Genomic DNA, 26,886 nt, shown 5'->3' with positions numbered 1-26,886 from the left:
TCTTTCCTGTCTGCAGAAGTGGTTTGTAGATGTGAAAGGAGAGTTTGTCAGGTTTGCTGTTGGACTGTGTTGAGGCTGGAGGAATCTAATTTAGCTAATGGGCATCAAATGTCGGTGGGGAGCACTTGCAGGCCACCATAACTTGACTTACAGCAGTCACAGATTGCAGTATGCAGTAAAACTTTTCATTAGTACTGTCTGCTGAAACAACTCGAACTTTCAGTACTCCCAAATGGCTGCAGAAACAATAGTCTTGCATCATAGCTATGCCTTCCTAGTGGTGTCTGCGGGGTTTGGTTTGAGTGCTGGTATTTTATTACATGTAGTAGTTGAGAATAATTGTGTCTGCAGCTAAAATGTATTCCGTCATCTGACTTCGGCTGAAAAGTTCATGTGCCGTTTCATCGCTTCCACTGTTCACTTAATCATACTGTGGAAACATAAGATGAATTTCTCAAAGCAGAGTCGTGCTGGTGTGAAGAAGGAAATCACTCGGTCCAGTGATGCTTTGCATTCCTGTTGGGATGGATTGTGCCCAGCAGAGTGACTCATTTCAGTGGTGTATTGCTGATGTTATGCCGCCTGGTGAAGCGATTGCCTGGTGCTCTGAATTTGAGCAGCGCCTACATGAGGCAGGGGAGGTGGGTGTTTAAAGCCTGCTTACATGTGAATTGGCAGGAGATTATTTTAGGAGAAAGAGAATTTGCGCAGCCAGCTGGGACACCATAAGGGAGACAGCCACCTCTGTAACCACTTGGCATGGCTCTGGGCTCCAGGCTCTCTGCTCTAAGATGTGGGCGTAATTCTGTCAGGACAGGGTTTCATCCACGTACTTTGAAGCCAACAGAAGTTTAAAGTATCATGATGTTGTGTTTGGGGATGGACTATGTCTCTGTACTGCAGTGGGAGGACTCACATAAGCAGGTTTTTGGTCTTCCCTTTTAATATGTAGTGGCACAAGGCTTTTGGGAACCCTCTAGAATAGTGCTGCTATTACAGGGGATAACTGCTGTGCAACCAGTCTTAATTTGTGATCAAAGGATTTCTCTCACCCCCCATCTCCAGATAGATTAAATAGCTCATGTAACTCCAAACATAAGATTTTGATGAAGAGAAAGGTCTGAGAGCTTGAGCGATGGAGGAAGAAAAGAGGGTGTACTCTAGGCTTTGCCTACATGAAAGTTGAGGTTATCAAATAGGTATAAACTGGTATTATTTCTTAAACTATATAACTTCTCAGCAGTTAACTTGCTCATTCAGGGAATAACGTAAGATAAACAAGAGCTTGTACTGCCAGTGTTTCTAGCCCCGCGGTTAAACAGTAATTCACTTGTGTGCTATCCTTTCTGACTGAGGGATTTTGAAAAAACATCTTACATTGAAGAAACTGAGAGCAGGTGTCCCTGGGGTTTTGCACTGGTGGAACTGAGAGGGAAGGATGCTTGACATACATAGGTTTTTCTTAGGGTATTTTTTTGTTTGATTGGTTTTGTTTTCCTTATGTTCTTTTTCTTTCTCCCAGCACTAGGCCATCTTCTGCCTGTAATCTGGGGTGGTTTTTTTTTTAATTCCTCTTCTCACTTCCTTTTCTCCAGCTTGGAGCCACATACTGTTCTATTCTCTTCCTCATAGCACCCTTCAGTCTGATATTGCATCCTTTCCCCAAAACAATAAACTTTACCGTCCCCTGCTTAGTCCTGTGCCTCTATCAGCAGGTAACAAGCACCAATTCTCACCTACTCACCTCTCTGCTCAGTGGGAGAGGGACCCAGAAATGAGTCAGTCTCGGTCCCAGCCATGCCTGCAGCTCCAGGAAGTCTGGCCAGTGGGGGAATCTTTGGAATCTTTGGCTGCTTTGGTTTAGCCCTTGGGGCTAAACCAGGATGTTAGAGCAGCAAATGTGGTGCCGCTCCTGGGGAGGGGTGTTTGGCAGGCACAGAGCTGCTAACATTTGTTTTCCTTCTACTTCCCTGTTTGCAGCATATTCCTAGCACCTTCCCAGCAATTTGCTTTCTTGTAGTTAAAGAAGATCAATGCAAAGAATGCAGCTCTTATGTATCACTGCTGCTTATGTAGTTTCAAATGATTTAGTTGTGCCAGTTCAGTTCCAACAACTGACACTGTGATGTGCAAAGCCTATCAGCGAGGCCCAAGTATCTTCGTGTTGCACAAGGTACGTGCGCAGCAGTGGCTGCCAAATTTACCAGTTGGATTTTAGTTTAGACTTTTTTCCACTGCTTAGACAGGGAGAGTATTCATTTGCACCAACCACTTCATGGCTGTCACTCCAGCTGTCACTTAGTTCTGTTCCATTTTATACTGGAGAATGACATGAGGCTGAAGCATGAGTGGTAGGAGATGCACAGGGCACATTCTAGAACACGCCCAGACAAATGTACAGCTAATTTCCTCTCACCCTTCCTAAATGCCAGAACTGTTCCACCTTTAAAATCAATACTCCAGAAGCTAGTTGTCATTTAAAATTCCATTGCACAGTTTTATTGTGAGGAAACATGGCTGAGGTCAAACCTATTATAAAGTTCTTTGTGTGTGAAGACTTGCCCAGAGTACAACACTGCCAGCCCTCCTGTTTAAAAGTGTGTGAGAAGAAACTGAGAATCTGCTAAGTGGAGGAGAAGGTGGAGCTGCAGACCAGCTATGGCTTTGCAGGCAACAGTTAAGGAAACCCTGCTTTCAGCAAAGTCTGACACATTGCTGCTGAGTGACTTCTGTGGGCAGTTTGCCTTCCTTAGCTCCCCCACAGTGCGAGAGCAGTGTGCCCTGGGTCCAAATCTTGTCAGTTACACAGAGCATCAGTAGCTTGTCCGAAGAAGGCTTTGAAGGCTGGGTGAGTGCTGTGTGGTCATGGGACTGTGGGTATGGCGGTGGGATCTGTTAGGAGTGTCACTCAATATGCTTCTTCCAAGTACATCCTATGGAAAAGCAGCTCCCTGGAAGTCAGCAGTGATTTGGCTTTGTAACTGGACTTCTCACTTGTGGAAAGCAAACTGCTTCTGACTTTCTGCCACCCTGTAATTCTTCCTGAGTGAAACATCATCATTGGTAAAGCTGTTGAACTGCTCTTTTCACACAGAAACTGTTCCTGTGTTGGTCTTTGTTCTGTAGTAAAGTCCCAACTTGCTTTTGTGAACATAGTGCAGACAAATTCCAGTTTCCAGAAGGATCTTACTGCAGCTAGGCTGTGTCTGGAGTAATGCTGATCTCATTTGGGTGGAACAAGCTAGTTTTTGCAGAATAATCTATTACGTTGTTCCCAAGCTTCTATCTTTAAAGTCGCACAGCAGGGTTTATTTACTTACGGATTTCACTGTGAGATGGGGATCTAGTCTAGTTTGACCCTCCCAACAGAACAAAAAGCAGTCAGCTTTCTGGCTGTTTGAGTTGCTTCTGGAGTGTGCTGTTGCTGAGGAAAGGTCAGGGCCCACTTGGGACCAGTGAGGGTCATGGCACTGCATCTGAGGTGACTTGGGTACAGTCCAGGGCTTCCTGGCCATCTCTGCCTCTGAACCCATTCAGCAGCTTTCTAGCAAAAGAGCCTGAGCAGCTGCATCAAAACTCTGCAAACTTCAATCTCTTTCTATTGTGCTGTGTTGGAGACTGATGCAAACCTTTTGACATAACTTTTAGATGAACTAGCATGGATCTGAGAGGTATTATGAATGTGGCAACTTGTTGGCTTCTCTCAGGTATCCCTGCTCTTTGCTACCTCATATTTACTGCTGTGCCTTCCCACCCTGCACTTCTGCTCCATGGTTTGCTTGAGAATTGGCTGCATCTTGAAACAGGCTTTTCTCAATGATCAATAGCTCAAATGCTTCAACATAGTCTTGTTAACAGGAAAAAAAAAGTGGAGCTTGAATAGAATTTGTTGTGCTGACACTGGGTTTATGTTGATATCACCATTCCTGGAAGTGTTCAAAAAGCATGTGGATGTGGCACTTGGGGATGTGGTTTAGTGGTGAGCACGGTGGTGCTGGGTTAATGGTTGGACTCGATGATCTTAGAAACCTTTTCCAACCTTATCAATTATATGATTCTCTATGAGGTTACAGGTTAGTCTGCAAATACCTGCTTGTGATTTATTTGATGCTGTGTGATTCTAGTTTATAATGAATAAATAAATAAATAAGGCTTCTAATTTATTTTCTTTTTCCAATTCACAGTAACAGCCTCTCCAACTGAAGATGTCTAACAATGGAGTTGAAACAGAAGACAAACCACCTGCTCCTCCAATGAGAAATACCAGCACTATGATTGGATCAGGAAGCAAAGACGCTGGGACTTTAAACCATGGCTCAAAACCTTTGCCACCCAACCCAGAAGAAAAAAAGAGGAAGGATCGATTTTACCGATCTATTTTACCAGGAGATAAAAGTACAGTATTTTATCTCTTCTAATAAACCTGTCTGAATGTTGCCCTGCTTGAACATCAAACACCTGATGCTTAGTGATGGTTTAGAACATGTTGTGTGGTTGTTTCATGCACAACTGTCTTGGTCATTTTGGGGTACGTAAGGTGCTGGCTATAGATTGTTTTCTTTCTAATGATTAATCCTGTCACATTTAATCCATTTTTACTTACTTTATTATCATAGAATCCTAGAATGGAATGGGTTGGAAGGGACCTTAAATACTATCTAGTTCCAATCCTCCTGCTGTGGGCAGGAACACCTTCCTCTAGACCGGGTTGCTCAGAGCCCCATCCAACCTGGCCTTGAACACTTCCAGGGATGGGGCATCCACAGCTTCTCTGGGCATCCTGTGCCAGTGCCTCAACACCCTCTCAGTAAATATCTAACCTAAACCTGCCCTCTGTCAGTTTAAGGCCACTCCCCCCATGTCCTGTCATTCCATGCCCTTGTCAAAATCCCTCTCCAGCTCTCTTGGAGTTTTTTTTAATTTACTTTTCCTTCACCATAAATTATGAGGACAGGGTCCCTAAAATCTAGGACTAACTCTGGGACTAGCTCTGCTACCTCCCAGCCTGTCTAGTCTGTAATGGTCTTGAAAATAATGAATTTTTGTGCCAATTACAAGCCGGTCTTTTAAATCTTGATATTGGCAGTTACTTTGGTGGGGACCAAAGGAAGGTCTCTTGCTTTTTTATTGCTTTAAAAAGCAAATAATATGAGTTATACAAGACTAACAGGCGGTCTCCTGCTAGACCTGTCATATTTTACCTCAATCATTTACTCTGTTCTAATGTTTGGGCCAAGCATTGTCTACTTGCTGATAAGTATAATCTGTTACTGCAAATTATTGCATATTACTTGTGAATTGAAGGAATTTTTTCATGTTTTAGGGACTGTAACAGATGGAAAAAGAGATAGAAACTGCAAACTGTACATGAAATTCTAATTTTTAAAATCAGGGTATTAAAAAAACTCTCTCATGAATCTTTTGAACTGATGTAAGAAAAAAAAATCTTCCTCCCCTAATATGTGCTGGTTTCTTTTTATATCTGACCTATTTTTTTGAGTTCCTCTTTCTAATGTATCAGCTTTTTTTCTGTATTGCAATGATATCTGGGCACTGAGTAACTAAAGTCAAGCCTAGATATCTTCAATTTCTGGGCTTAAGGAGGGAGGCTGCTTCCTGATTTTTATTTGTGAAAAGACTAATTGGAGTGATGGTTTCACTAATCTAAGCAAGATAAAGGATCATTTTCTGCAAAATATTGTGGCATTCATTATTATTATTATCTGATACTTTTGGCAACTTTGGATTGTTTTATAAGTATAAAACCCAGATTGGAGATGGGTTTTTGAATCTTTAATCCAGAAAGAAACTCATAAACTCAATGTTAAAAATCTGCTGGATCTTGGTTAGAACTTGCTGTCATGAGTATGAATCCTAAAAAGATGCAGGATTTTTGTTGTTGGCTTACTTAAGGGAGTGGGATTTTTAAATCTTAGACTCAGCTGTTGCAGAGAGCAAAGAAATCACCTGAAATTCATAAAAGAGTAGAATAAGTAGAACCTGAAATGCTAGTTTGAACTGGATTGCAGGGGAGAGCTGAAAAAGTGAACATTTTGGGTAAATCAGCAGACAGACTGCCACTGATCTGAAGATGCCTACGTTTACTGAAGATTGGCCAACATAGCAGATGCTTCAAGACATGAGAGATTTTTGTTTAGCCAAGCCCAGCAGAGCCTTCTGTTGCAATACACCTGCCCAAATGAGAATGGTCACTTCTATCCTCTAATTCCTGTCGAGCAAAAAATGCCTTTAACTCTGTCATCTTCACTTCAAAATGGTGAATTTTCATATTATGAAAACTTCTCTAATCTCGTGATGACAGCTACATTCCCAGTGCCTCCTGCTGTTTAAATGTAATGAAATTCTTCAGTGTTCAGACATCTTTCTTTGGTTTATGTCTGAAATAATTTGGGTGTTATGTGCTAGTTTGCTTGAAGTAAAAGGGAAGTTGGTTTCCATTCAGTTAGACAAAAATAATTCTGTGCAAATCCATGACCTCTGGATCTTTACCCAGGTCAGCCAGTGAGTTGTTTAACCTCTACTGGGGTTGCAAAGAGCCTTCAAAGATCTGAAATTCCTGGCAGCTAATTTTGCTAGCAAATACAGATGCAGGCGTTTATGCTGTAGTCTTGAGAGCTGCTGAAGTAATGCTGTCAATCCCTTCAGAGAAGTGGTGGCTCTTTACTCTGGGCAGGGAGCAGTATTGGGGCAGGCACTTTATGAAGGATATGTGGGAAAGATGGTGAAGAGGTTGTGCTTTATGCAAAAGTGCAACTCAAACATGGAGTCCTGCTATGGATCAAGTGACAGCCCTGTTGAGAACTCATGGATCCAGATCAGAGGGGAGGCCAACAAGGGGTGATATCTTGAAGGCATCTCTTACAGGTTGCTGAGTCAAGGGCAGTTCTAGCTCAAGGTGCTTTGGAAAGTGTCTCTTCCATTTTGCTACCCCTGTGCGCGAGCAGAGCCATCGAGGAAAGGACACCTGGGGCAAAAATCCAGGGCCTCATACATGTTTGAACACTTCCATTGAGCTATACCATTGAGCTGAAGTCTTTGGCTTGGAAGAATGGACTGATCCTGTATGCAGACCTATGGAATATGATGCCTCTGATGGTGCTCTGCATCTCTTTTCCTCTTGATTTCCATCCACTGCTAGCGCATGTGATTATTTCTGTGTACCTGCTGGATGCAGCTGCTTGTTCCCCCTTTGGCAGGCCTCTGTGCTGCAGATGCTCACCATCTGCTAACCAGCAGCTGCCTCTGCCTCCTCCTAGCTCCCTGCTCCGTGATGGCTCCTCTAGTGTGGCTCCTTTCTCTTCTCCTTCCCCTTGGCAACTCTGTCGCTCTTCTGCAATTCACCTTCCCCCATCCCCTTTGTTTGAAAGAGGGATCAAAAACAATCTGTTCCATCTTTGTGTCCCAAATGGAGCATCTGATCCTTTTCTTTCTCCAAAATTACTCAGTGCAACTGTAGCACTGTAATGATACAGACAACAGTGCCAGAGAGCTGGCACTGAAGGAAATAGGATTTAGTCCTTTGGGGCAAGCCCTGACTCTCTATGCAACTAACCACACCAGCAGCTAAAAGAATTGCTACTTTGAGCATTAGCCTTACAGGCATCTGAAATACCTGGGGTTTGGCATTCATGTTGCCAAAAATGCACTGGGGAATGTCAGCCACGAAACAAATTCTGTTTGGCTTTAGATAAAAAAGGTAGCAGCTGGGAGACATAAGTGGTTTAATCACCTTCTCCTGGCTCTGGTGGTTTTATAACTTCAAGCAGCAGCAAATCCAAGTAGAATGTGGTTCTTTAAACTCATCTCAATTTCTTGAATACAATAAATATTAAAAGGAAGGTGTAGTCCTTAGTACATCATGAATATAGATGATCTAAATACAAGGCATAATGATAATCTTGTTTGAAGACCTCAGTTTAAAATTTGCGGGGTGCTTCTGCTTTGATATACTTCCTTTTCTGTTTCTTTATAACTTCTGCTCCTCACCTGCCAGATTCTGCTGTCTTGCTCACGTCTTCAAAACTTGTTATTAAAACCACCTTTAGTTTATTTTGTGAGCAAAAAAATACAAGTCATTTTGCTCTTATTAGATTTTGTAGCAGAAGCACACATTATATTTGGTTTTCTTCATAAACTCTATTTAGAGGAAATAGGAAGCAATTTATAAGCAGCATGTGTAGTTAATTTTGTCCCTGGCTTTATATAAAAGACAAGTGTAACAACACATAATATATTTTTTTTAAATTGCTTAAACCAACAAATAAAAAATGTGTTCAAAACTGCCTGGCTTCCACTTACTGGCACTGTAGAGCTTTTGACTCTGACCTGTATAAGTTTGAGTGAATATTTTAGGTAAATACCTTTCATGCTGTTGAGTCTAGCCATATTAGTTGATACTTTACATACCCAAAATATCAGTTTCCTTCTCTTATGCTTGTCCTGTGTTACAAGACTTTTATTTTTGTTGTCCCCCCACTGTGGCTGCTCTTAAGTGAAGAAACAAAGTTTTTAAACTTACTCTTTGTCTGCCCCAGATCGAAATCCTGTGACTAGCAAAAGGGGGTGTGATTGGGTAGGTGAATCGGAAGCTATTACGGAAATTTTAATTCTTGATGGATTTATGGTTTTTTGTTGTTGTTTTTGTCTCTTCCAGCCAATAAAAAGAAAGAGAAAGAGCGGCCGGAGATCTCCCTCCCTTCAGACTTTGAACACACAATTCATGTGGGGTTTGATGCAGTCACAGGAGAATTCACAGTAAGTGAGTCTGGAGAAAAAGAGAACTATGTGGTTTAGATTATTGCTAGCAGGAGCCAGGACCCATTAATCTTTTATATAGTAATGCTAGAAAGGCTATTACCATCATCTAGTTTGATCTCCTTTGAAACACATCTGCAGAGGTTACCCACTAATTCATGCTGAGAGAGTGTCAAACTTGGCACATCCCAGGAGCCCAGGCTGCCAGCAAACTTTTTCCTTTCCTGTTTTTTTGCCTGTTGTGGTAAGCAAAACATGGTATATCTCTCTTCCCTTCCCCTCCCTTCCCCTTCTAGAGGTGAATTAAGTCTACAGCATAATCTGTGTCCCCCAGGTGAGGTTCTGAGAGTTTCCCTTTGGGGGAGATACACAGCTGTGCATAGCTACTTAGGACAGAACATGTATGTGCTGTCCTAAGGCTATATGTCAGATGCTTTTATGTGGTTTTTTAAAAAATCTACGTGCAAAATACTATAAAGACAGAGTTGTATTTCGTTGTATTATTTTTCTCATTTTGCTTATGAGATAGCATTTCATTGCAGCAGAAGTTGTTTGTGAGCAAGGTGTTTTTACCTGTCTGTAATATGCTGTTTTTTCAGGGATTTTGCTCCCTTACCTGTACAGCTGTGTTTGGCATGGCAGCCTCTAGACTTGCCCAGGTTATGCTAGATGTGCCCAAATCATGTATCTCACCTTCCTTTAGATCAGGGAGGATAACTTTACTGCTAAAGGATCCTAGGATTCCTTCCCACTTTGTCAATGCAAACTGTTATTCTTGCTGGTGATGAAAGGCACAAGTTTGGTTGTACTCCAGGTATAGTTATTTTCTGTCCCTATAATGATATTCTGAGTTTCAGATATGAAGTTAACATCTCTGCTTTCCCAGCTCTGGTTACAATGGGCATCAAAACTGCTGTTACCAAAGAACACTAGTCTCTAGTGCTACGAGTAGACCCAAATGGATGCTGCATGTTCATTGTGTTAGAGCTTATGCATTGTATGCTACTTCTGTAGTCTTTCTTGGGTATATATAAATATGTGTATACCTGTGTATAAAGGATTTGGTGGGTTTTTTCTTCTTTTTTCTTTTTCTTTTTTTCTTTTTTTTTTTCCCTTGAGGCTCTTCCTGAACTGCAGCATTTGGGTCTTTTACTTGCTGGGTTTTGAGTTTTGGTCTGCAAAGGACCTGGGAGACACCCAGCCCCACGAGCAGAGTGGCATTTACACATCCATGTAAGGAACACATGACTTGTAACACAGGCAGTAGCTAGGAAGGCGTCCATTCACCACCTCTTTTGGTTTTCTCTCCTGTCCTCTCTTCTCCATTTCCCTCACAGCAGTGTGTAACCCCCAAAAGCAGGGCAGAACTGTGGCAGTGGACATGTGTTCTGTGAGCCACATTAGGCCAGCTGTGAGCTAATGAGGTACATCTTCCCACAGGGAATGCCAGAGCAATGGGCACGTTTACTGCAGACTTCCAACATCACCAAGTCAGAGCAGAAGAAGAACCCCCAGGCAGTGCTGGACGTGTTAGAGTTTTACAACTCCAAGAAGATCTCCAACAGCCAGAAGTACATGAGTTTCACAGGTACATGGTGATGGTCTCATACAGCTGCTTTGTCCAACTCTTCATTAGTCACTGCGTGTGGTGTTTCTTTTGTTTAATCAGCAAGCAGATCTGTCTTTTCAAGGAAAACGTGAGTGAGATTCTCTTGGCCACTCCAGCACCCTTCTGCCTTTAAAATGCTGTTCTGTTAATCCTGATGCCCAGCATAGTTACAAAAGTGAAGGTCACTCAACTGGCTAAAACCTGAAAGCGCCTACTTTTTCTCATGCTTACAGCCAGCATCTGGAAAGCAGGTCTGAGACTGTTGAGGCTGTGTTCCCAGTGATGAAAATACCTGGAGCAAACAGGCAGCTAAATTTTGAAGCCATTTCAGTTTGCAGGGTGGGTGGTAGATGTTGCTTCGTGCATGCTTAGGGTGAGGCTCTCTCTGCTCCCATGTGCCATGACTGAGGAGTATGCCTTAGCTGCCTGGATGCTTGATAACTGCTGCCTGGATTCCTCTAAAAATCAAAGCTGCCAAGGTTTTGTGCCTCTTTATATGGATTACCTGCCTGCTGAAGGATGTGTACAATCACCACTCCTTTTCCCTTTCAACTGCAGCTCCTTCCCTTTCTAAATATTAACCCCTACTTTGGTTCTTTTAAGGGATTAGAACCATGTCACCAGAACTGGTATTAATTAGGAAGACTCCAAACAGGGATAAAAGCACAAGTCTTCCCCATGTGTGCCTGGGTAGTCAAACAAGAAGCCCATAAGTTGACTTGTGGGGTCCTCTGTTGCTATTCCAAGAAGTCTAGGTGTCTGAGACAACATTTTGCAGGTCTCAGGCCGGCTGAAGTGCCTCTGCTGGTGATTTAGCCTGCTAATAACATTTTGTGTGTATGGATGGAGTGCAATATTCATTCAGCTGTTCTGGGAAATTCCATCTTCCTGTAGCAGGGATTTGGGACCCCTGCATTTATCTGCAAGGGTTTTTTACCCTCTATTGCAATGTCTACCAGGGATCAGCTTTTTTCTTGCCCTTTCCAAAGAAGGCTTGTCCCTTTCTCCTCTCCCCACTGCTGCTGCATTTATAACTCATTTATAATGGTATTACTATCTGTCTCTTTCAGATAAATCAGCAGAGGATTACAATTCATCAAATACGTTGGTAAGTCTTACATGCACATTCTGTCTCGAGTTTGGAGATTAAAAAACTAGCATAAACTAGCTAACTACATGTAAGCTTGTAGTTTGCTTGGTGTTTTAAACTCTGAACTATATCTATTTGTACAGTGAATACATGTTTATGAAAACAGGCATGCTCCTTTCACTTTTTTTTTCAATTGGTGGAGAATAAAGTAAACAGAAGTAGTTTTCCTTAGTGAATAGTGAATTAGTTCTTGGAAATCAGTGAATTAATTAATAGACATAGCTCTGTTTTTGTAGCAGTTGATCTGTTCTTATACCTAGAATTTGATAAGCACTGCACCATCAGGTTTTATATGTCTCTATAAACGTCTGTGACATAACAAAGTTTATTTACTAGCCTGCAAGATCTGATGGACCAAAGCTAATGTTGATTAACCAAACTAATCTCTAGCAGAACAGGAAATAAAAGGTTCTCCTGTTGTCTACTTAACCTTTACTCAGTCCTTACCAGGGCAGGCACCACTCCTATTTGCTTTGTTAGGAGACATGATAAGTTTCCGTGTGTGCCTGTAAGGTGGAAGGAGCAAAACTTTGAGTTTAAGATGGTTCATAAACCCCCACAATTCCCTCATCTATAGTTTTCTCACCGCTGCACTATTGTCTAGAACTGGCTGCTTCTGCTCCCTTCCAGAGGCTTATTCAGATCTGATTGTTTAGGACTCTGCAAAAAGAAAAGGAAAATGTTTCTGCTGTTGTTCATTATTACATGCTGTTGTATGTCAGTCCTCAGGAGTCTGAATATCTAAGGCACTTGGATTTGAAAGTAAATTCTGTTAGAAAATAATTTTAAGAGAGATTTGAAAAGATTTTGCCAGATTCTGCTTCCAAAATTTCTCATTACTTAATTCTCAGTCACAATGCCACAGGGGATGTTAACTTGACCTTCCAAGTTTTAGAGAAAACATTAAGATTTTGCTGCAAATTAAAGCATTTAAAGAGTCAAATCACCATACTGCATGATCAGGGTTCAAAGCAAGCAGAAAAACCAAAGAGGCAACATGAATAGGAACAGATATTTCCAAATCCAGATGCTGTTCACAGGTTTGCTAGGTCTGCTGTGTGGGTGTTGGGAAGGCAGTGAGAGAGCTCAGGTGGATCTCAGGTCCTTGGGAAGAGGGTCGCTGTCGTGCAGGCAGGTGAGGAGCTCTGAACAGCTGTGTTAGGCAGTGCTGGACTGCCCATCCATTCCCCATGAAGGCCCAGGAACTTAGGGCTTTGAATTTTTCAGACAGTGTAACTTGCCAGCCAGTTCTCTTTATTGTTTTTCTGCACTGAGGTCAGTGCAATCTCTATTAGGAGCTTGATCTGATGTTCGTAATTTTGTTTATAACAAGCGATGTGGTTTTTATTTTTGCTATTTGTGTGATGACATGCAGAATGTAAAGGCTGTCTCTGAGACCCCTGCAGTGCCCTCAGTGTCTGAAGATGAAGATGATGAAGATGATGCAGCTCCACCCCCTGTGATAGCTCCACGACCCGAACACACAAAATCTGTGAGTAGAAGTGCTTCCTTCACCCCCCAGTGCTGCAGTCACAGTCGGGTCTGGACTGTGACTCCTCATCTGTGCTGCATGATGTGGTGCTGAGCCCTGCTTGGGAGAAGGAGGGAGGCAGTGGGAGCCATTTCTTCTGCCTGAGTGCCTGCATATTATCACCTGCCTAGTTGTTGGGGGCAACAAGTCTTTAATTAGTGACATTAGTTGTTAACAAAGTAGCTATAAAAATACATCCCTGACAGCAACAAGAACAATAACAAGATGAATACAAGTGTTTAAATCTTCATCTGACTTGTATGTTTTCTCAACAAAATTAGATATACACTCGCTCTGTGATAGACCCTCTTCCTCCTCCTACCAGAGATGTGGCCACCTCTCCTATTTCTTCTCCCTCGGAAAACAGCACAACAGCACCCGACATGCTGGTCAGGAACATGGAGAAGCAAAAGAAAAAGCCAAAAATGTCAGATGAAGAGATCCTGGAGAAATTAAGTATGTCCCTGTTCTTTAAAAAAATTAAATTCCAAGTCCTGCTATGTTGGTTTCTCAAAATCTTAATAAGCTGAAATGTTTTGACATTCCTGTTTTAAGATCCATTACTGAAGACATTGGCACACAGTCACAACACAAATTTAGGGGCAGATGTAAGGGGGAAGCATAAATGTAAGCTGAACACCTGTGATGCTAACTGAAGTCCTCAGGGAGTTACAGATCCTCAGGCTCTTCAAAACAAGCCTTGAATAAATAACATCTATTTAACTACGAGGTCTCAGATTGTTCCACATCTTGTTATTCTGTAGCTCTGAAGCACGAATGATTCTGTTGCGATGATAGACATAAGGTGTCTAAAAGATGGAGAGAAAATTAATGCATCCCTAAGTTTGCCTTCCACAGTTCTATGGTGTAGAGTGACTTGGTTATTTTTAAGTGCCTTAACATTGTGTGGGTATCCAAATTGGTGGTTTTTTTTCTGAGAAAAATTCCAAGTCTCTCAGTTGTTTCCTCATGTCTTTAACAGTCCCTGCCTTCAGTGCCAGTACTCCTCTGCTGCCTGGTGGGTTTGGGTTATGCTGTGGCATATCCAGCTCTGAACCAGCTGTTCTGTGCAGTTGATCACTCTGCTCTGCCTGGGCCAGTTTTTATTAGAGCAGAGCATTTCTAATTCTTTGAACTACTAATCCTGTATTAATTACATCCATGTCTTGCTTGTCAGTTGATGTAAATTGTGTTAACACCTCCATGGTCAGGCTGGTCTCCTTGGTTTGAGGGTATAGTCCTAATGGTCAGTATTTTAGGAAGCAAAGATGAAGGAAAAGTTAATCTGGGGGTATAACTTAAAAAAAATAAAATATAAAAATGGTATCTGAGTACCTCATTCCTCTAAACAAAGCCTGAATTGAATTGGTGGCATGTTAACTGGAGCTGCTCACTGTTGAACAACTCATACCCATTGTTTCAAAACAGCAACTTCACTAACTTAATTAGCAGGATCTTTGTACCATGAAAGATTTAAGCCATTTTTGTGGCCAGGTACGTCAAGCAACAACTGGGAAAAATGTGCTATTCCAATATAAATACACTTACTTCTGTCATGAAGGGAAGTACAAGTGCTACTCTTAGGAGTGTTGGGAAGCAGATGTACCTTCTGACCTCACTTGCTCCAGGTGTCAGCTTCTAGACATGGGCTGATCAGAAATACATGATGAAGTTTTAATCTTGTTGTAAACATGATTTTTCACTGGAGACTATAGAGCTGTACTTGGGGACACAAGCAGCCTTTTCATGTTTTGGTTTGACATGAGAATAAAATGACTAAAATTCCAAAGCATAAATATATTTACACATACTAAAGATGTGCAAAGGTTAAAAGGAAGATGCTAAATCTCCATATCTCTGCATTAACACTGCATTGGTGAAAACATTAATGAATCTTCACCTGATTTCTTGGAGGGTAGGAAACATGCCCCTATTTTACAGATGAGAGCATTAAAACACAGCAAAAACTGGCAACTGCCTCTTGTGACCACAGCATTCTGTCCTGTCCTTACCTTGGGGGAACATTTGCCTGTCTTGCAGTCTGAATTTGTAGCCTGTGTTAGGCTTCGAGGGAAAGTTTATGAACATTTGTCGAGAAATACTTGTCCTCAGGGCAAACAGCACTGGTTCTGTCATTGTACAGTGGGTTTTATATAGTCAGATTTCTGTTCCTGCCCTCCTCTCCAAACATGGGCCATATTCCCTTCTTCTACCTCTGTCTGCCCTAAACCCTCTGGGTTTGGCTGCTCTCCGGTGGTGTCTTAAAATAGCTTGCTCTTGCTCTGCTTGCTACTGGATTTCTTGGCTTAATGACCATGAGCAGTTTCTCTGCCAATGTACATCTGTTTAGGCTCAGCCCGAGACCCTGTGAAAGCAGCACCATATGTTGGCAGCTTGAGTGACTTCCAAACACCAGCTCAGATGCAACTCTGCAACCCTTGATCCTATTAGCCCCCCGGTGCTGTCAGAGAGGAGACTTATTCCCAGCTGAGCTCTAGATATTGTTGGCTCCGATTTCTTCAGCCTAAAATGGGTGGGATTTCTGCCTGCCATCAGGGTGTTATGAATATCAGTTAAAGTTTGCAGCCCCTCACAACACCAGGCAAAGTGCTTTTTCCCCTGAGGGATGCAAGAAATACACTTTCTTCTGGCTGAACAGCCATGTTAGGGGAGAATGAGCTGAGATTGTCTCAGGTTGCTCTCCAGAACCAGAGTGATGCTGCAGTCATGTGGTAACTGCTGCTAAAACCTGCACTGACTGTTGGGTTCCTCTAAGAGCAGCCGAGCATTGGCCAAGCCAGGCCAGGGCAGGTTTGGCTTTGAAAGGTGTCTCTATCTTCCCTCCTGAGTCTTGAAACCCAGTCTTTGGGTACAGCAAACCAGTAAATGGCTGTGGTTGTGCTGATGTGGAAACAGCATAAATACTCTTTTCTGCTACAAATTGTCACAGTGTAGAGAAAGTCTTTGTCTAGTTTTGTAACAGTCTGTTGGCTCTGAGGTGAACGAGGCCCTGGCATCTAAATTCAGAGACATTGCAGTGCAGGGACATCTTAGATCATCCAGTGTGTTGAACCTGGGGGTGACTTTAAGTTGCAGGGTTCCAGCAAATAATTGTATTTCTATATGTGAGGGCTGTATATCCCCATCCTGTGCCTAGCAGTATGCAGACACTGGATGCTCGTGAAGATTAGATGTTCTTAATGTCCGTGTCCCACCATTTCTGAAGGGAAGTTCCTGCCAGAGGGGAATGCTGCAGCTGGTATGTGTGTAAATAACCGAGGACTTCCTTGGTGTTTGTGTGCCTCTGGATTTCTGATGAGTGGTTCATGAGGCAGAGCCTGCTGTGGTCACGGGATTGCTTTTACAGTTGGTCCTTACAGGTGTCTGAAAAAGTACTTGAAAATCCTCTTGGTTTGTTTTTTTCTTTTGTGTAGGAAGTATTGTGAGTGTGGGTGATCCGAAAAAGAAGTACACGAATTTTGAGAAGATTGGACAAGGGTTAGTATTATGCTTCTTTTTTTCTATACCTTTCCTTACACTGAGAAGGAAGCACTGAAGCCAGACTATGTTAGTTCGCTGGAAAAGCTGTTGGTGAAACTTTGGAAAGTTTTTCTTTGGTTGTTTATCTCTTTTCTTTTTTTTTTTGTTTGCTGCGTTATTTTTGGGTTCATTGGGTTCTGCATTCCCCTCAGCAATTTTTCCTTTCCTGGCAAAGTCACAGGGACTGTTTTTCTGTGTGATTGTGTTTTAATATGAGAAAATACATCATTAGATGATCAGCATCACAGTATCATTATAAATAGGGGAAAGAACTGCAAGATAATCTTCAAATTACAGATTTGCTTCTGAATCATCTCTCCTCGAAGCGTGTGCTGTGCCCCTCTAAGCAGGGTAGGAGAAAAGTAGGGATTGTAGGAGAGACTACAGTGAGGCAAATCAGTGCAAATCACTGAGATCTGCTGTCAGCTCCATGTGCTGAGGCTCAAATGCCTGTTTCCCTCACTACAAATGCCACATTTGTTTACTTTAGCTGATTCTATCTGCTCTGTTATCTAGTTGGGTAGTCTGCAAGCCTGGGCAGTTCAGTCATGCCACTTAAAATGGGACCAACTCACAGTCCTACAAGCCATACTAAGTGGCTGGTTTAGATGACTGTAGTGTCCCTTATTAGGAGCTTTATTCCCCATAAATTTTCTGGCTTCTGCTCCAACAGCAGTCTTGGCTCAGAAATATTTACCACTGATACTATTGCATGAAAAGGAATGGGACTGAGAGACAAGTAGGAAGGGGTGTGTATTAAGCTGTCAGTCTTGCTATGAGGCACTAATAGGTGGATTTTTTAATTCTCTCTTTTGTTTAGAGCCTCAGGTACGGTTTACACAGCAATAGATGTAGCTACGGGACAGGAGGTAAGTGCTGCCAGAATACTACAGCAGTGGACTTTGGATTGTGACCTAAAAGTTTAAGTTGATGCTACAAAATAAAGACTGTCTTTCAGGGATTCATGACATCTTATTTTTAATGAGGTCTTTATTTACTTACTAATGAGGCACAGCTAAGTGGTCTGAGCAGAGAACTGGAAAAAATTGTTTCCCAAGTTTTGATTCCTGAAACATTTCATACTTATAAAGATTCCCTCTGTGACTGCAAAGGCTAGAAGCAGATGTTTAGACTGGGGAGTTCCTCAGTAGAAGTTTCTTGCTTCATCCCTAAGATTGCTGCCTGTCTCCATATATGTCTTTTATATGCCCTCTACTCCTTTGCTTCTTACACTTATACTAGTTGACTTGCATTTCCTCTCCCACCCTCTGCCCACTTGCTTTCTGCCCTTGAAATGAGAGACAAGGGATGTCTGTCTTTAACCCATCCCCCTTCCCCCAAATATTGAAAAGTTCCATGCTTATTGCCTGCATAATAAATTACTAGTGATGGATATGCAGCATCTCTGGAAACCTTTATTGCTAGATAGAAGATTTTTTTTAAAAGATGAAAGTGTATGCATTACTCCAAATGTATTTATGGAAGTCTGCAACAATGCATGTCTACTTAGCATTTGTACAATGTCAGTGTAATCCACCAATAAATTTCATAATTGTGCTTTTTGCTGAAACTCCTTCACCCCCTTTTTCAGTTCCTGAAGAATCAATACAATTCAATTGCAGCCTCTGAGGAAGGGATGATGTGTTTATTTTGAAACAATGTCAGATTTTATAGGAGAAGAAACTCCTTTGATGGCTTTTTGCTTTCATTCTGGACCCCTGTGGCAGCTCCCATGTGAACATTTGAACTCTTGCATTACAACAGACTTAAATCATCCCCATTACACGAGTGTGATCTGGCCCTGGATTTTTAAATTTTTATTTGGGATCGCTGTAACCTTGTTATGTTGTTGACTTGTTCCTTTTTTGTGAAGCTCACTGAACTCAGGAGCTCAGTGAATGGCAGCACATTTTGGAAACACTGGAGGGATAACTCCTTTATTTTGCACTATATAGTAGCCTTGGGCAGTTCCCAGTGTAAATAATACTGAAGATTTTCACTGATGATGGCTATGTAGTATAACTACAGCTGTTTATTTTGATGATTTTGTTTATTATCTGATGCATGTGACAGATGAGGAAAATGCCCCCATATGCACTTGGACCATCTGCCTCTGAGCAGGAGTGAGGAAGTACAGGAGCCTCTCTGAAGCTCCCTCAGTATTGGACTGGGATTTCTTTATCTGCATAAAACGCCTTCCCTCACTTCTTCATCTTTCATTCTCCTCTCTGGTCTTGCACAAAGAGCAGCATGGGGTTTTTGGTTTTGTCTTCTTTAAGTACTGTTTGGCAACCCTCATGAATGCTGTGAAAAACAGCATGGTGTCTGTCTGCTCCTGCCTTCTCATATATTGGGATTTTTCTGTAGTCTCCCCACTATACTATCAAAATTCTAATTGTATCCATCTGTATTGACACACTGTGGCTTGTTTCTTCTAATCCTTACTTTTGTGAGTTACTGGAGTTGCTGGCACCCATCCATGCACCTAGGCCTCCTTCTCTGCAAGTAGCAGTTTTGTAAAGGCATAATTGCATTTCATTCCCTTTGCCTAAATATTGTACCAAAGACAGTTGAGTTGTAACATCTATGAAGTATTTCTGCCTCCAGCTGTTCTGAGTAGGCTTACTAATTTGAAGGCTTGTCTGAGGGCCAGGTGCTCTCACTAAGTACTGGTAGTATGGAAACTTGAGTACAGGAGTTAAGAACATGTTGTAACCTTCCTGCTGTCTGCACATATAGCAGGCAGAAAGCACTAAACCAAAAGGCTACAACTGACAAATCCATCACTATTGCCCTTCAGTTATGACTGGGGATAAAGCTGACTCCAATTCACTTATTTTCAGTCTTTTATCTAAACACTGGTGCTTCTTTCCCCCAGGTCTTGCTGTGACAAAAGAATTACTGCCTTGAAGTACTAAACTCAGGCTGTGTTATTTACCCGCCCTCCTGTAGATTTGTAGAAGCAGAAATTTGCGTGGGAGCAGGAAAAAAGTACCCAAAAAAATCCAGAAACATCCAATTCAAAATAAAATTATCTTAATTATCATTATTATTATCTTTCAAGAAATAAATAGTTTTTGACATATCAGTCCATACCAGAGTAAGGGGATCTGTTCCTCGTTACCAAGACACTGTAGATGGAGATGGCTATCCAACTGTAACATGAAGGTCCAGTATGAAAATGGTAATTTTCCTTGTCCTTGGTGGCATTAAGTATGTGTGGAAATAGACTGGCTGCAGGAGCTTGCAGAGTTATGAAATGACAGAGCATCCCATGATGAAAGTGTTTCCCTCCTTCACATGAATGTGGGACTAAATCGACTGGTACTAGCAGGTTTTGGGGCCATTCCTGTAATAATGCTTTGCTTGGTCTCTCTTCACTGCAGGTTGCAATCAAACAGATGAATTTGCAGCAGCAGCCCAAAAAAGAATTGATTATTAATGAAATCCTTGTGATGAGGGAAAACAAAAACTCCAACATCGTCAACTACTTGGACAGGTATGTCAGCATTTGAAGGGTTCACAAAGGGACTCTGGAAAACACTTCTTTGTCAGTGTCTTAAGTGTTCCTGGCTCAGCTTAATGCAGGTGTAGGACAGCCTTGCACTGCTTAATGCATGTGGCATTGTAGGGTTGTGGGTGGCTTGGTGGGTGGTCTCTTTCCACAGCTAGGAGAAACAGGTATCTGAATCAGGATTAATAGGACGCCTGACTCTCTTTAGAGATGCTGGCAGCAAAGGCACTAGCAGTATTGTTCAGGCCTCTATTTTTCATCTTTCTCCTTTGCCAAATTTGACCCAACAGACTTCCTGTTTGTTTCCATCCTGCTATTAGAGGAGAAGTAGAAAGAGTTTGAACTGTGTTATATCTATTTTTTGCCTCTTCTTTCCTCTTTCACTGAGCAATGCTGATGTTCTTCTGGCAGAGGAGCAAACTCCTTCCAGGGTTACATTGTAGTCTTGTCCCTGTGACTGTCCACAGGTTTTTGCACAGTAGTATAACAGTAATGAGGGTGAACGATGTGACACATAATACAAGGTCTGGGAGACCTCAACACAGCCTTCCAGTACTTAAAGGGGGCTTTTAAAAACTAGGGAGAGTGATTTTATGCAGGCAGATAGTGATAGGACAAGGGGGAATAATTTTAAACTAAAAGAGGGCAGATTTAGATTAGGCCACAGGTTTTTGCACAGTAGTATAACAGTAATGAGGGTGAACGATGTGACACATAATACAAGGTCTGGGAGACCTCAACACAGCCTTCCAGTACTTAAAGGGGGCTTTTAAAAACTAGGGAGAGTGATTTTATGCAGGCAGATAGTGATAGGACAAGGGGGAATAATTTTAAACTAAAAGAGGGCAGATTTAGATTAGGTGTAAGGAAGAAATTCCTTACTGTGAGGGTGGCACTGGAACAGAACAGGTTACTCAGAGACCCATCCAACATGGCCTTGAATGCTTCCAGGGATGGGGCAGCCACAACATCTCTGGTCTAATGGAAGGTGCCCCTGCCCATGGCAGGGGGTTTGGAACAAGGTGATCTTTAAGGTCTCTTCAAATCCAGACCATTCTATGATTCTGATACTGAAGCCCAACAGTCAAAAGCATTGCATGGTGGCTTGAATTCACCATCAACGTAACAGTGGTGCATTGTGACAAGCCTATGTGATTAATCTGTTAAACAAATGGCTAGTTCCAGTCGAACTGCAGCAAGATTTTCAGTCTGCTGCACTCAACATCTGAATATAGCAGTTCTCGTGAACTACAGGTTGAGCTTATTGTAGGGTCAAGTGTGCCTAGATAGGGTGATCTGCAGGCTTTAATCTTGGCAGATTGGATTTTTTTGAAGATGCAATTGAGGGATGTGACCTAGAATCTTTTTTGGAAATATTTGGAGAGTATTTGCACACTTGTTTGCTCTGCATGTGTATCAAAATCGTATCAGCTGCTTCTTTAATAGATTTCTTTTTTAACAGTCTTTAAATATCTTAGCCAAAAAAAGTACTTCTGATGTATTGCAACATCAGTTGTGATGCTGAGTTTATGTGGTGCTGTGCTCTGTGCATAGCTGTAACGACCTATTTTGTTCAAGGGACATTTTTTTGTTAAAGAGGTATGTGTGCAGGGAAGTGATGGTGGGCAGAAAGCTGCTTCTTACAAAGAGCAGAAGGATGTTACCAATGTAAAATGAAACAAGTGGTAAAGAAGAGTTATGATTTGCACCTAGGATGAAACTGTTATTTTCGCCTGGTTGATTAGAGGCTTTGTTTTGACAAAACTGTGTGAGACAGGCTCTTCCCATTAGAGAGAACGTTGCTGAGTACATGCACTTGCCTTGTCTAGCCAGTGCATCCCAGCTGCAGGATAGCTGCACGTCCTGCTGTCTTGTTCAAACTTTCAGCAACAAAAGCTGCTGCTTTTGTTTTTGTCCTCCACTTTCACTAATCTTTTTCAGAGGGATTAGCTTTTGTTTGAGTGCTGCACATGGACAGAACAGCAAAGAGGATGAACATGGGGGTTCTTGTGCCTATTATGCCACTTCAGCTTTGCAACTGTAGGATCCTGTTGTTGGAGAACTGTGTCCCTCGTGCCTGGCCTTATGTGCCTGTTTGCTTCCCAAGTGCTGAATTAAGCTGATATTTGGATGCCACTTGCTGGCTTCTGCTGTTACTGAAGGAAACACGAGGAAGGATGTGCTTACCACTGAGACCTGGTTTCTGCTTTGTGGTTTTGTTACAGTGTCTCCCCTTCTGAGTCCCTAATGGGAGCTGCAAATTAGTCATTGGTATAAATCAGCTCTCTCACTCCTTTTTGTCTCAGCTCCTGCTCTTATGCAAGGGTTTCCTGTGTTTTGTCCTCTCCTACCTTCATGGCCTACTTGCATGTGGTTAAGACAGCTTTTCTGCTGCCATCTCAGTGGCCAGTGTTGCACAAAGGTGTGCTGTAACGTTTAAGGTAGTGACATGATTTAATTCAGCTGTACTTGGGAGCTGAATTTAGAAGCATCTGGCTCTGAAGACAGTGACAGTAGTCTTCTGTGCAGACAAGCAGCCACTTGTGCTGAGTTACCTGCTGGAGGTGCCAGTTTCTTTCTACTGCATGAAAGAGGCCCTCAGAGCCCTGCTGCTAAGCTTAGGCATCTAAACACAGGCATCAGATGCCCAGTGTTAGGCAAAGCAAACTTGTGCCCTTTGGTTTCTTCCTCTCTGAAGAACTCTCCTTAACTTAATGAACCCACAAATAAATGGTAGCCACTTTTACCCTCACCCCAACCACAAACTGAAATAGGGGTGGGCAGTCAGTGAATAAAGCTGAAGATGCATTACAGCCATGCAGCAAGAAAACACTGGTTTGTTTCCAGACTAACTTCATGATTGCATGTTGGAGGCATGTTACTGGTGCAAAAAATCTGTAATGAATGAATTTGCACTCCTGAGCAAACCCAATAAAAAGAGACTGGGTCTGACTGGTGGGTATTTGTGATAGGAAGGGCTGGTTGACAACTTCTACAGTATGTAAGTGGAAGCTGAGGAATCCCTTACAGGATCAGACACTACCTGCTCTTGCAGATAGCTGAAGAGAAAGCTATAGACCACCTCCTTCTTCCTCAAAGACTTTCATTGGGACTTTTTTGTACTGCCAGCTTGTTTTGGAAGGTGACTGTGGGTGACAAGGTGTGACACCATGCTATGTCTGACATATGCAGAGCAGCATGTGGGCGTATGGACTTCCTTGTGGTGCCTCCAGAACTGCCAAGAGAGCGGGTTTGAGTCATGCCTATGGTGGGCAGCTCAGTGACTAAAACTGGCAAGAGTGTAAAGATCCCTGACACAGTAGCAGCCAGTCCCATGAAATGACATTCTTTTGGTGGCAGCTGGCAGGGAGCAACCGACAATTCCACCTCCCTGTGTGTTATATCTGTCAATTATTGAGTTGCCAGGGCCTTAGCACATGCCTGTGGCTGCTCATGACTTTTGGCTGGCTCCGTCCCTTTTGGCTGTAGTGAGATACCAGCTTGCTATCAGCATGTGGAACCTGAGATTGTCGTTCAGGAAGGGTGGAGCCCATTCTGCCCCCATCCTTAGTCTGGATTTAGGCTGCAGAGGGTGCTATTGGCGATGAAGGGAAGTGTTGTGATGTCCAGGGTGACTGATTTGTTGAGAGGGTGCTGATACAATCTGGAGAGAGCCTGGTTTGGCAAGAGTGATGAAGTAGCAGTAGTATAGGGGTAGGAAGGGTGTGGATGGAGTGGCTTTCAGAGCCCAAGAGAAGGTAATGACCCCCAGAGTTAGCATGAATGCTTCTGAAAGCAGTTCTGCTGCTCCTCTCTCACTTGGAGGAGTTGATGTGCTGACGATTCTGTTTTTGCTGCTATCTGTAATGCCAGGGAAAAAAATGCCAGTGCAGCAGCTTCTGTTCATTAGTGGAGTTGGAGACCTGTCTGCTCTGGGAGCATAGACCTGTGCCCTTGGGCTTTGTATCGTGAAAAAACTCCAGACTTTACCTCCCCACCAAACCAAGATACCCTCTTCGACTCTGATGTTAAAAGCTCTCCATAACTATAACACTCCTGCCACCCAGGTGTAGCTCAGACCACAATTATTTGGGGGAGGTGGCATCTTTTTCATCAGCTTAGGTGTTGTCAGTGAGTCCTTTGGCAGTCAAAATCACCCCTTGCCCACTCCTGTGATGTCTCACTCATTTCTGCTTTCCTCGCCAAGTTAGACTTAATCGCTTCTTTCTCCTTCACTGCTGCTTTCTACCTAATTGTTCCCTAGAACCTATCTGGGTTTTTTGCGTTTGCCTCCTAGCAAATTCACTCTTCAGTAGGATCAGTGTTTCAGAGCAGAGCAATGCAAATGTGTTCTTGATGAACTCTAATACCAGTTGAAGCTTTTAATTAGATTCTCTGTCCCCTCACTTGTCTCATCTGTCCACTTAATTGAAAAATGAGAGGACAGGCGAGAAGGTAAGTTTTCAAACTGTTGACTCCTTCCTTCCTCCAGAAATGTGTCATTCTGATGTATCTGTCAAGGAAGTTTGTGTTGATGTTCTTCCAGATGGGCCCAAAAAGGCAGAAATGGTTGGTGGTTTGGATTTGTTTTCTATTTGGTTGGGGTTTTTTAAAAATGTGTTAATGCTGAAGTCTTTACCCCAGGTCTTCTACTTCTAGACAGGAGCACACACACTCCCAGCAGAGAAGACTATCCCAAATGACCAAGAAAACTCACTCTCACCTCAGCTGTCTTCTCCCCATCTTCCTACAGGCCTTTATTGAACAAGACCTGACTTTTGGGTGTTTCCTTTTTTTATTTTCAGTCTTTAGAATTGCTATGTCATCCAGCAAGGTGTTCTCCTTTGCCCTTATGAACAGTTCTGGATTTTTCAGACAAAAACACAAACTAGCTTGGTAGCATAGAAAAGATTGAGGTTGTTTGTGGGCAACCATCCTTTGTGTCCCCAGGATTGTCCCTGAGCTCTATAGGCAAAGTATGCAGTTGCTTAGGACAGCAGGATGCCAGGAGTAATGAAGCAGCCTGCAGCCACTTCTTCCAATGCAAAAGTCCTCAAAAGCTATGCTCTGTGCCAAATGTCTGGGCTGCCCTCTTGGACCTCATCATTGACTAGCAGCTTTCCCTTTTCTCCTAGTGGCAGCAGGAGTTGGAATGTTGGGTCTCTGTCTTAGTCTGCAACCTGTCCATGGCAGAAAAATTCAGCCTTGATTTTATGGAAAGGAGACTTGGAGCCAGCTCTCCCAACACATTTTTCCTCAACTTTCTGCACTCACCCTTCTCTCTAGTCATTCAGGCTGTGATAGGATCCTCCCATGTGCAGAAAGTACCACAAGTACCTTGGTTCCCCAATACTGTTAAATATGACTCATGGTTTCTCTGCACTTCCAAGACAGTTTTAAACCCCTATAGCATGCTCATACCTGCAGATTTTAAAATCTGGCTTTGGTTCTTCAGTTACCTTGTAGGAGAAGAGCTCTGGGTGGTCATGGAGTACTTGGCAGGAGGCTCCCTAACAGATGTTGTGACAGAGACCTGCATGGATGAAGGACAAATTGCAGCTGTGTGCCGGGAGGTAAAGCACCATTCACGCTCAGAGGGAGCTGTGGTTGGGAATAAGACATGGGTTTTCCATGACCTGTCACTGACTCCATGGGAATGTGTGTCTCCAGCTTCCTAATGCGACATTCTTCCAGAGAATAGATTTCACCTGTGAGGCTGTGACGCATGATTCCAATGCAAGTGTAGTGTTTCACCCTAGAGGGAGGACTGGAGTGGGAAATGGGGTTGGAATCCCCTTGGTTATGTCTGTTCTTCAGGTCTTTTGGGACTAACTTGTCCTCCTATGAGCTGCTGGCCCAGCGGGACATCTCTCTGTAACCCTGCACATACTGAATATATGAAAGGCCCCCTCCTATGAGCTGCTGGCCCAGCGGGATATCTCTCTGTAGCCCTGCACATACCGAATATATGAAACGCCTTAAGATACTACACCCTCACTACTGAAAATGCATGTTGAGTCCTTTAGTTGGCTAATTGTGACTGGTGAATAATTTCATGCACAGCAAGAATATCTCAATTATTTTTATTTTCATGTTTTCAGTGTCTCCAAGCTCTGGAATTCCTCCATTCAAACCAAGTTATTCACAGAGACATCAAGAGTGACAACATCCTGCTGGGAATGGATGGCTCTGTCAAACTAAGTATGCAGGGAACATTACTGGTGATGACTTGATCTTTCAACCTGGGCCAGTTGTCTGCTCTGGACCAGGCATTTTAGGGAGATAGGTGTTTGAGATGCTTGATGCTGTAGTGGTGAACAGGCTGTATAAATGTTCCTGTAGATATTTTTGCAGCATTGTTTTTAATGGAGATTGGCAAGCAAGAAGCCTTGTGAACTGATACCAGACTCAAAGTGAGGCTTGGGTTTCATTTAGCTTTGGGCCATCTGTTTATGTGAACTAAAAATACAGTATTTTAATGCTATGCCAGTCTAGGAAGCCGAATTGGAAGGTGTAGGGCCAGAAGTCTTTATTTGTGAGTAGTCTCTTCAGTCTGGAAGATGTTGCAGGTACTTGAGGGCAGGGAGAGTGGAGGGAGAATTGAAAACTGTGTGACTACAGATCATTTAATCTTACAATACCAATCCAGACTGGACTCTAAATGTTTCCTCCTTGTGGTATCACTAGTCATGAGACTGTTCTGCCTGTTGGGTGCTAAGGTAGCTGTTGGGCTTGTTGTTGTCCATGCAGAGATAAGTCTGGAAACC

General features: G+C 42.7%; 1 protein-coding gene across 1 annotated transcript in view; it reads left to right on the top strand.

The window, feature by feature from the left end:
• Positions 1-26,886, top strand: part of PAK1 (p21 protein (Cdc42/Rac)-activated kinase 1) — a 34,778-nt gene that overhangs the window by 2,182 nt on the left and 5,710 nt on the right. Inside the window, exons 2-12 of the mRNA XM_009082821.1 lie at positions 4,185-4,395; positions 8,675-8,775; positions 10,216-10,363; positions 11,455-11,492; positions 12,910-13,026; positions 13,347-13,521; positions 16,500-16,563; positions 17,426-17,474; positions 19,992-20,104; positions 25,575-25,692; positions 26,221-26,320. Coding sequence (XP_009081069.1) covers positions 4,206-4,395; positions 8,675-8,775; positions 10,216-10,363; positions 11,455-11,492; positions 12,910-13,026; positions 13,347-13,521; positions 16,500-16,563; positions 17,426-17,474; positions 19,992-20,104; positions 25,575-25,692; positions 26,221-26,320 — 1,213 coding nt within the window. The 5' untranslated portion in view covers positions 4,185-4,205. The remainder of the gene's footprint in view (positions 1-4,184; positions 4,396-8,674; positions 8,776-10,215; positions 10,364-11,454; positions 11,493-12,909; positions 13,027-13,346; positions 13,522-16,499; positions 16,564-17,425; positions 17,475-19,991; positions 20,105-25,574; positions 25,693-26,220; positions 26,321-26,886) is intronic.

This window comes from Acanthisitta chloris, unplaced genomic scaffold, assembly GCF_000695815.1.
Source record: "Acanthisitta chloris isolate BGI_N310 unplaced genomic scaffold, ASM69581v1 scaffold229, whole genome shotgun sequence".
In the NCBI taxonomy this organism is placed as follows: Eukaryota; Metazoa; Chordata; class Aves; order Passeriformes; family Acanthisittidae; genus Acanthisitta; species Acanthisitta chloris.
Note: the sequence above shows the minus strand (reverse complement) of the source record. Positions and strands in the feature narration are given on the sequence as shown.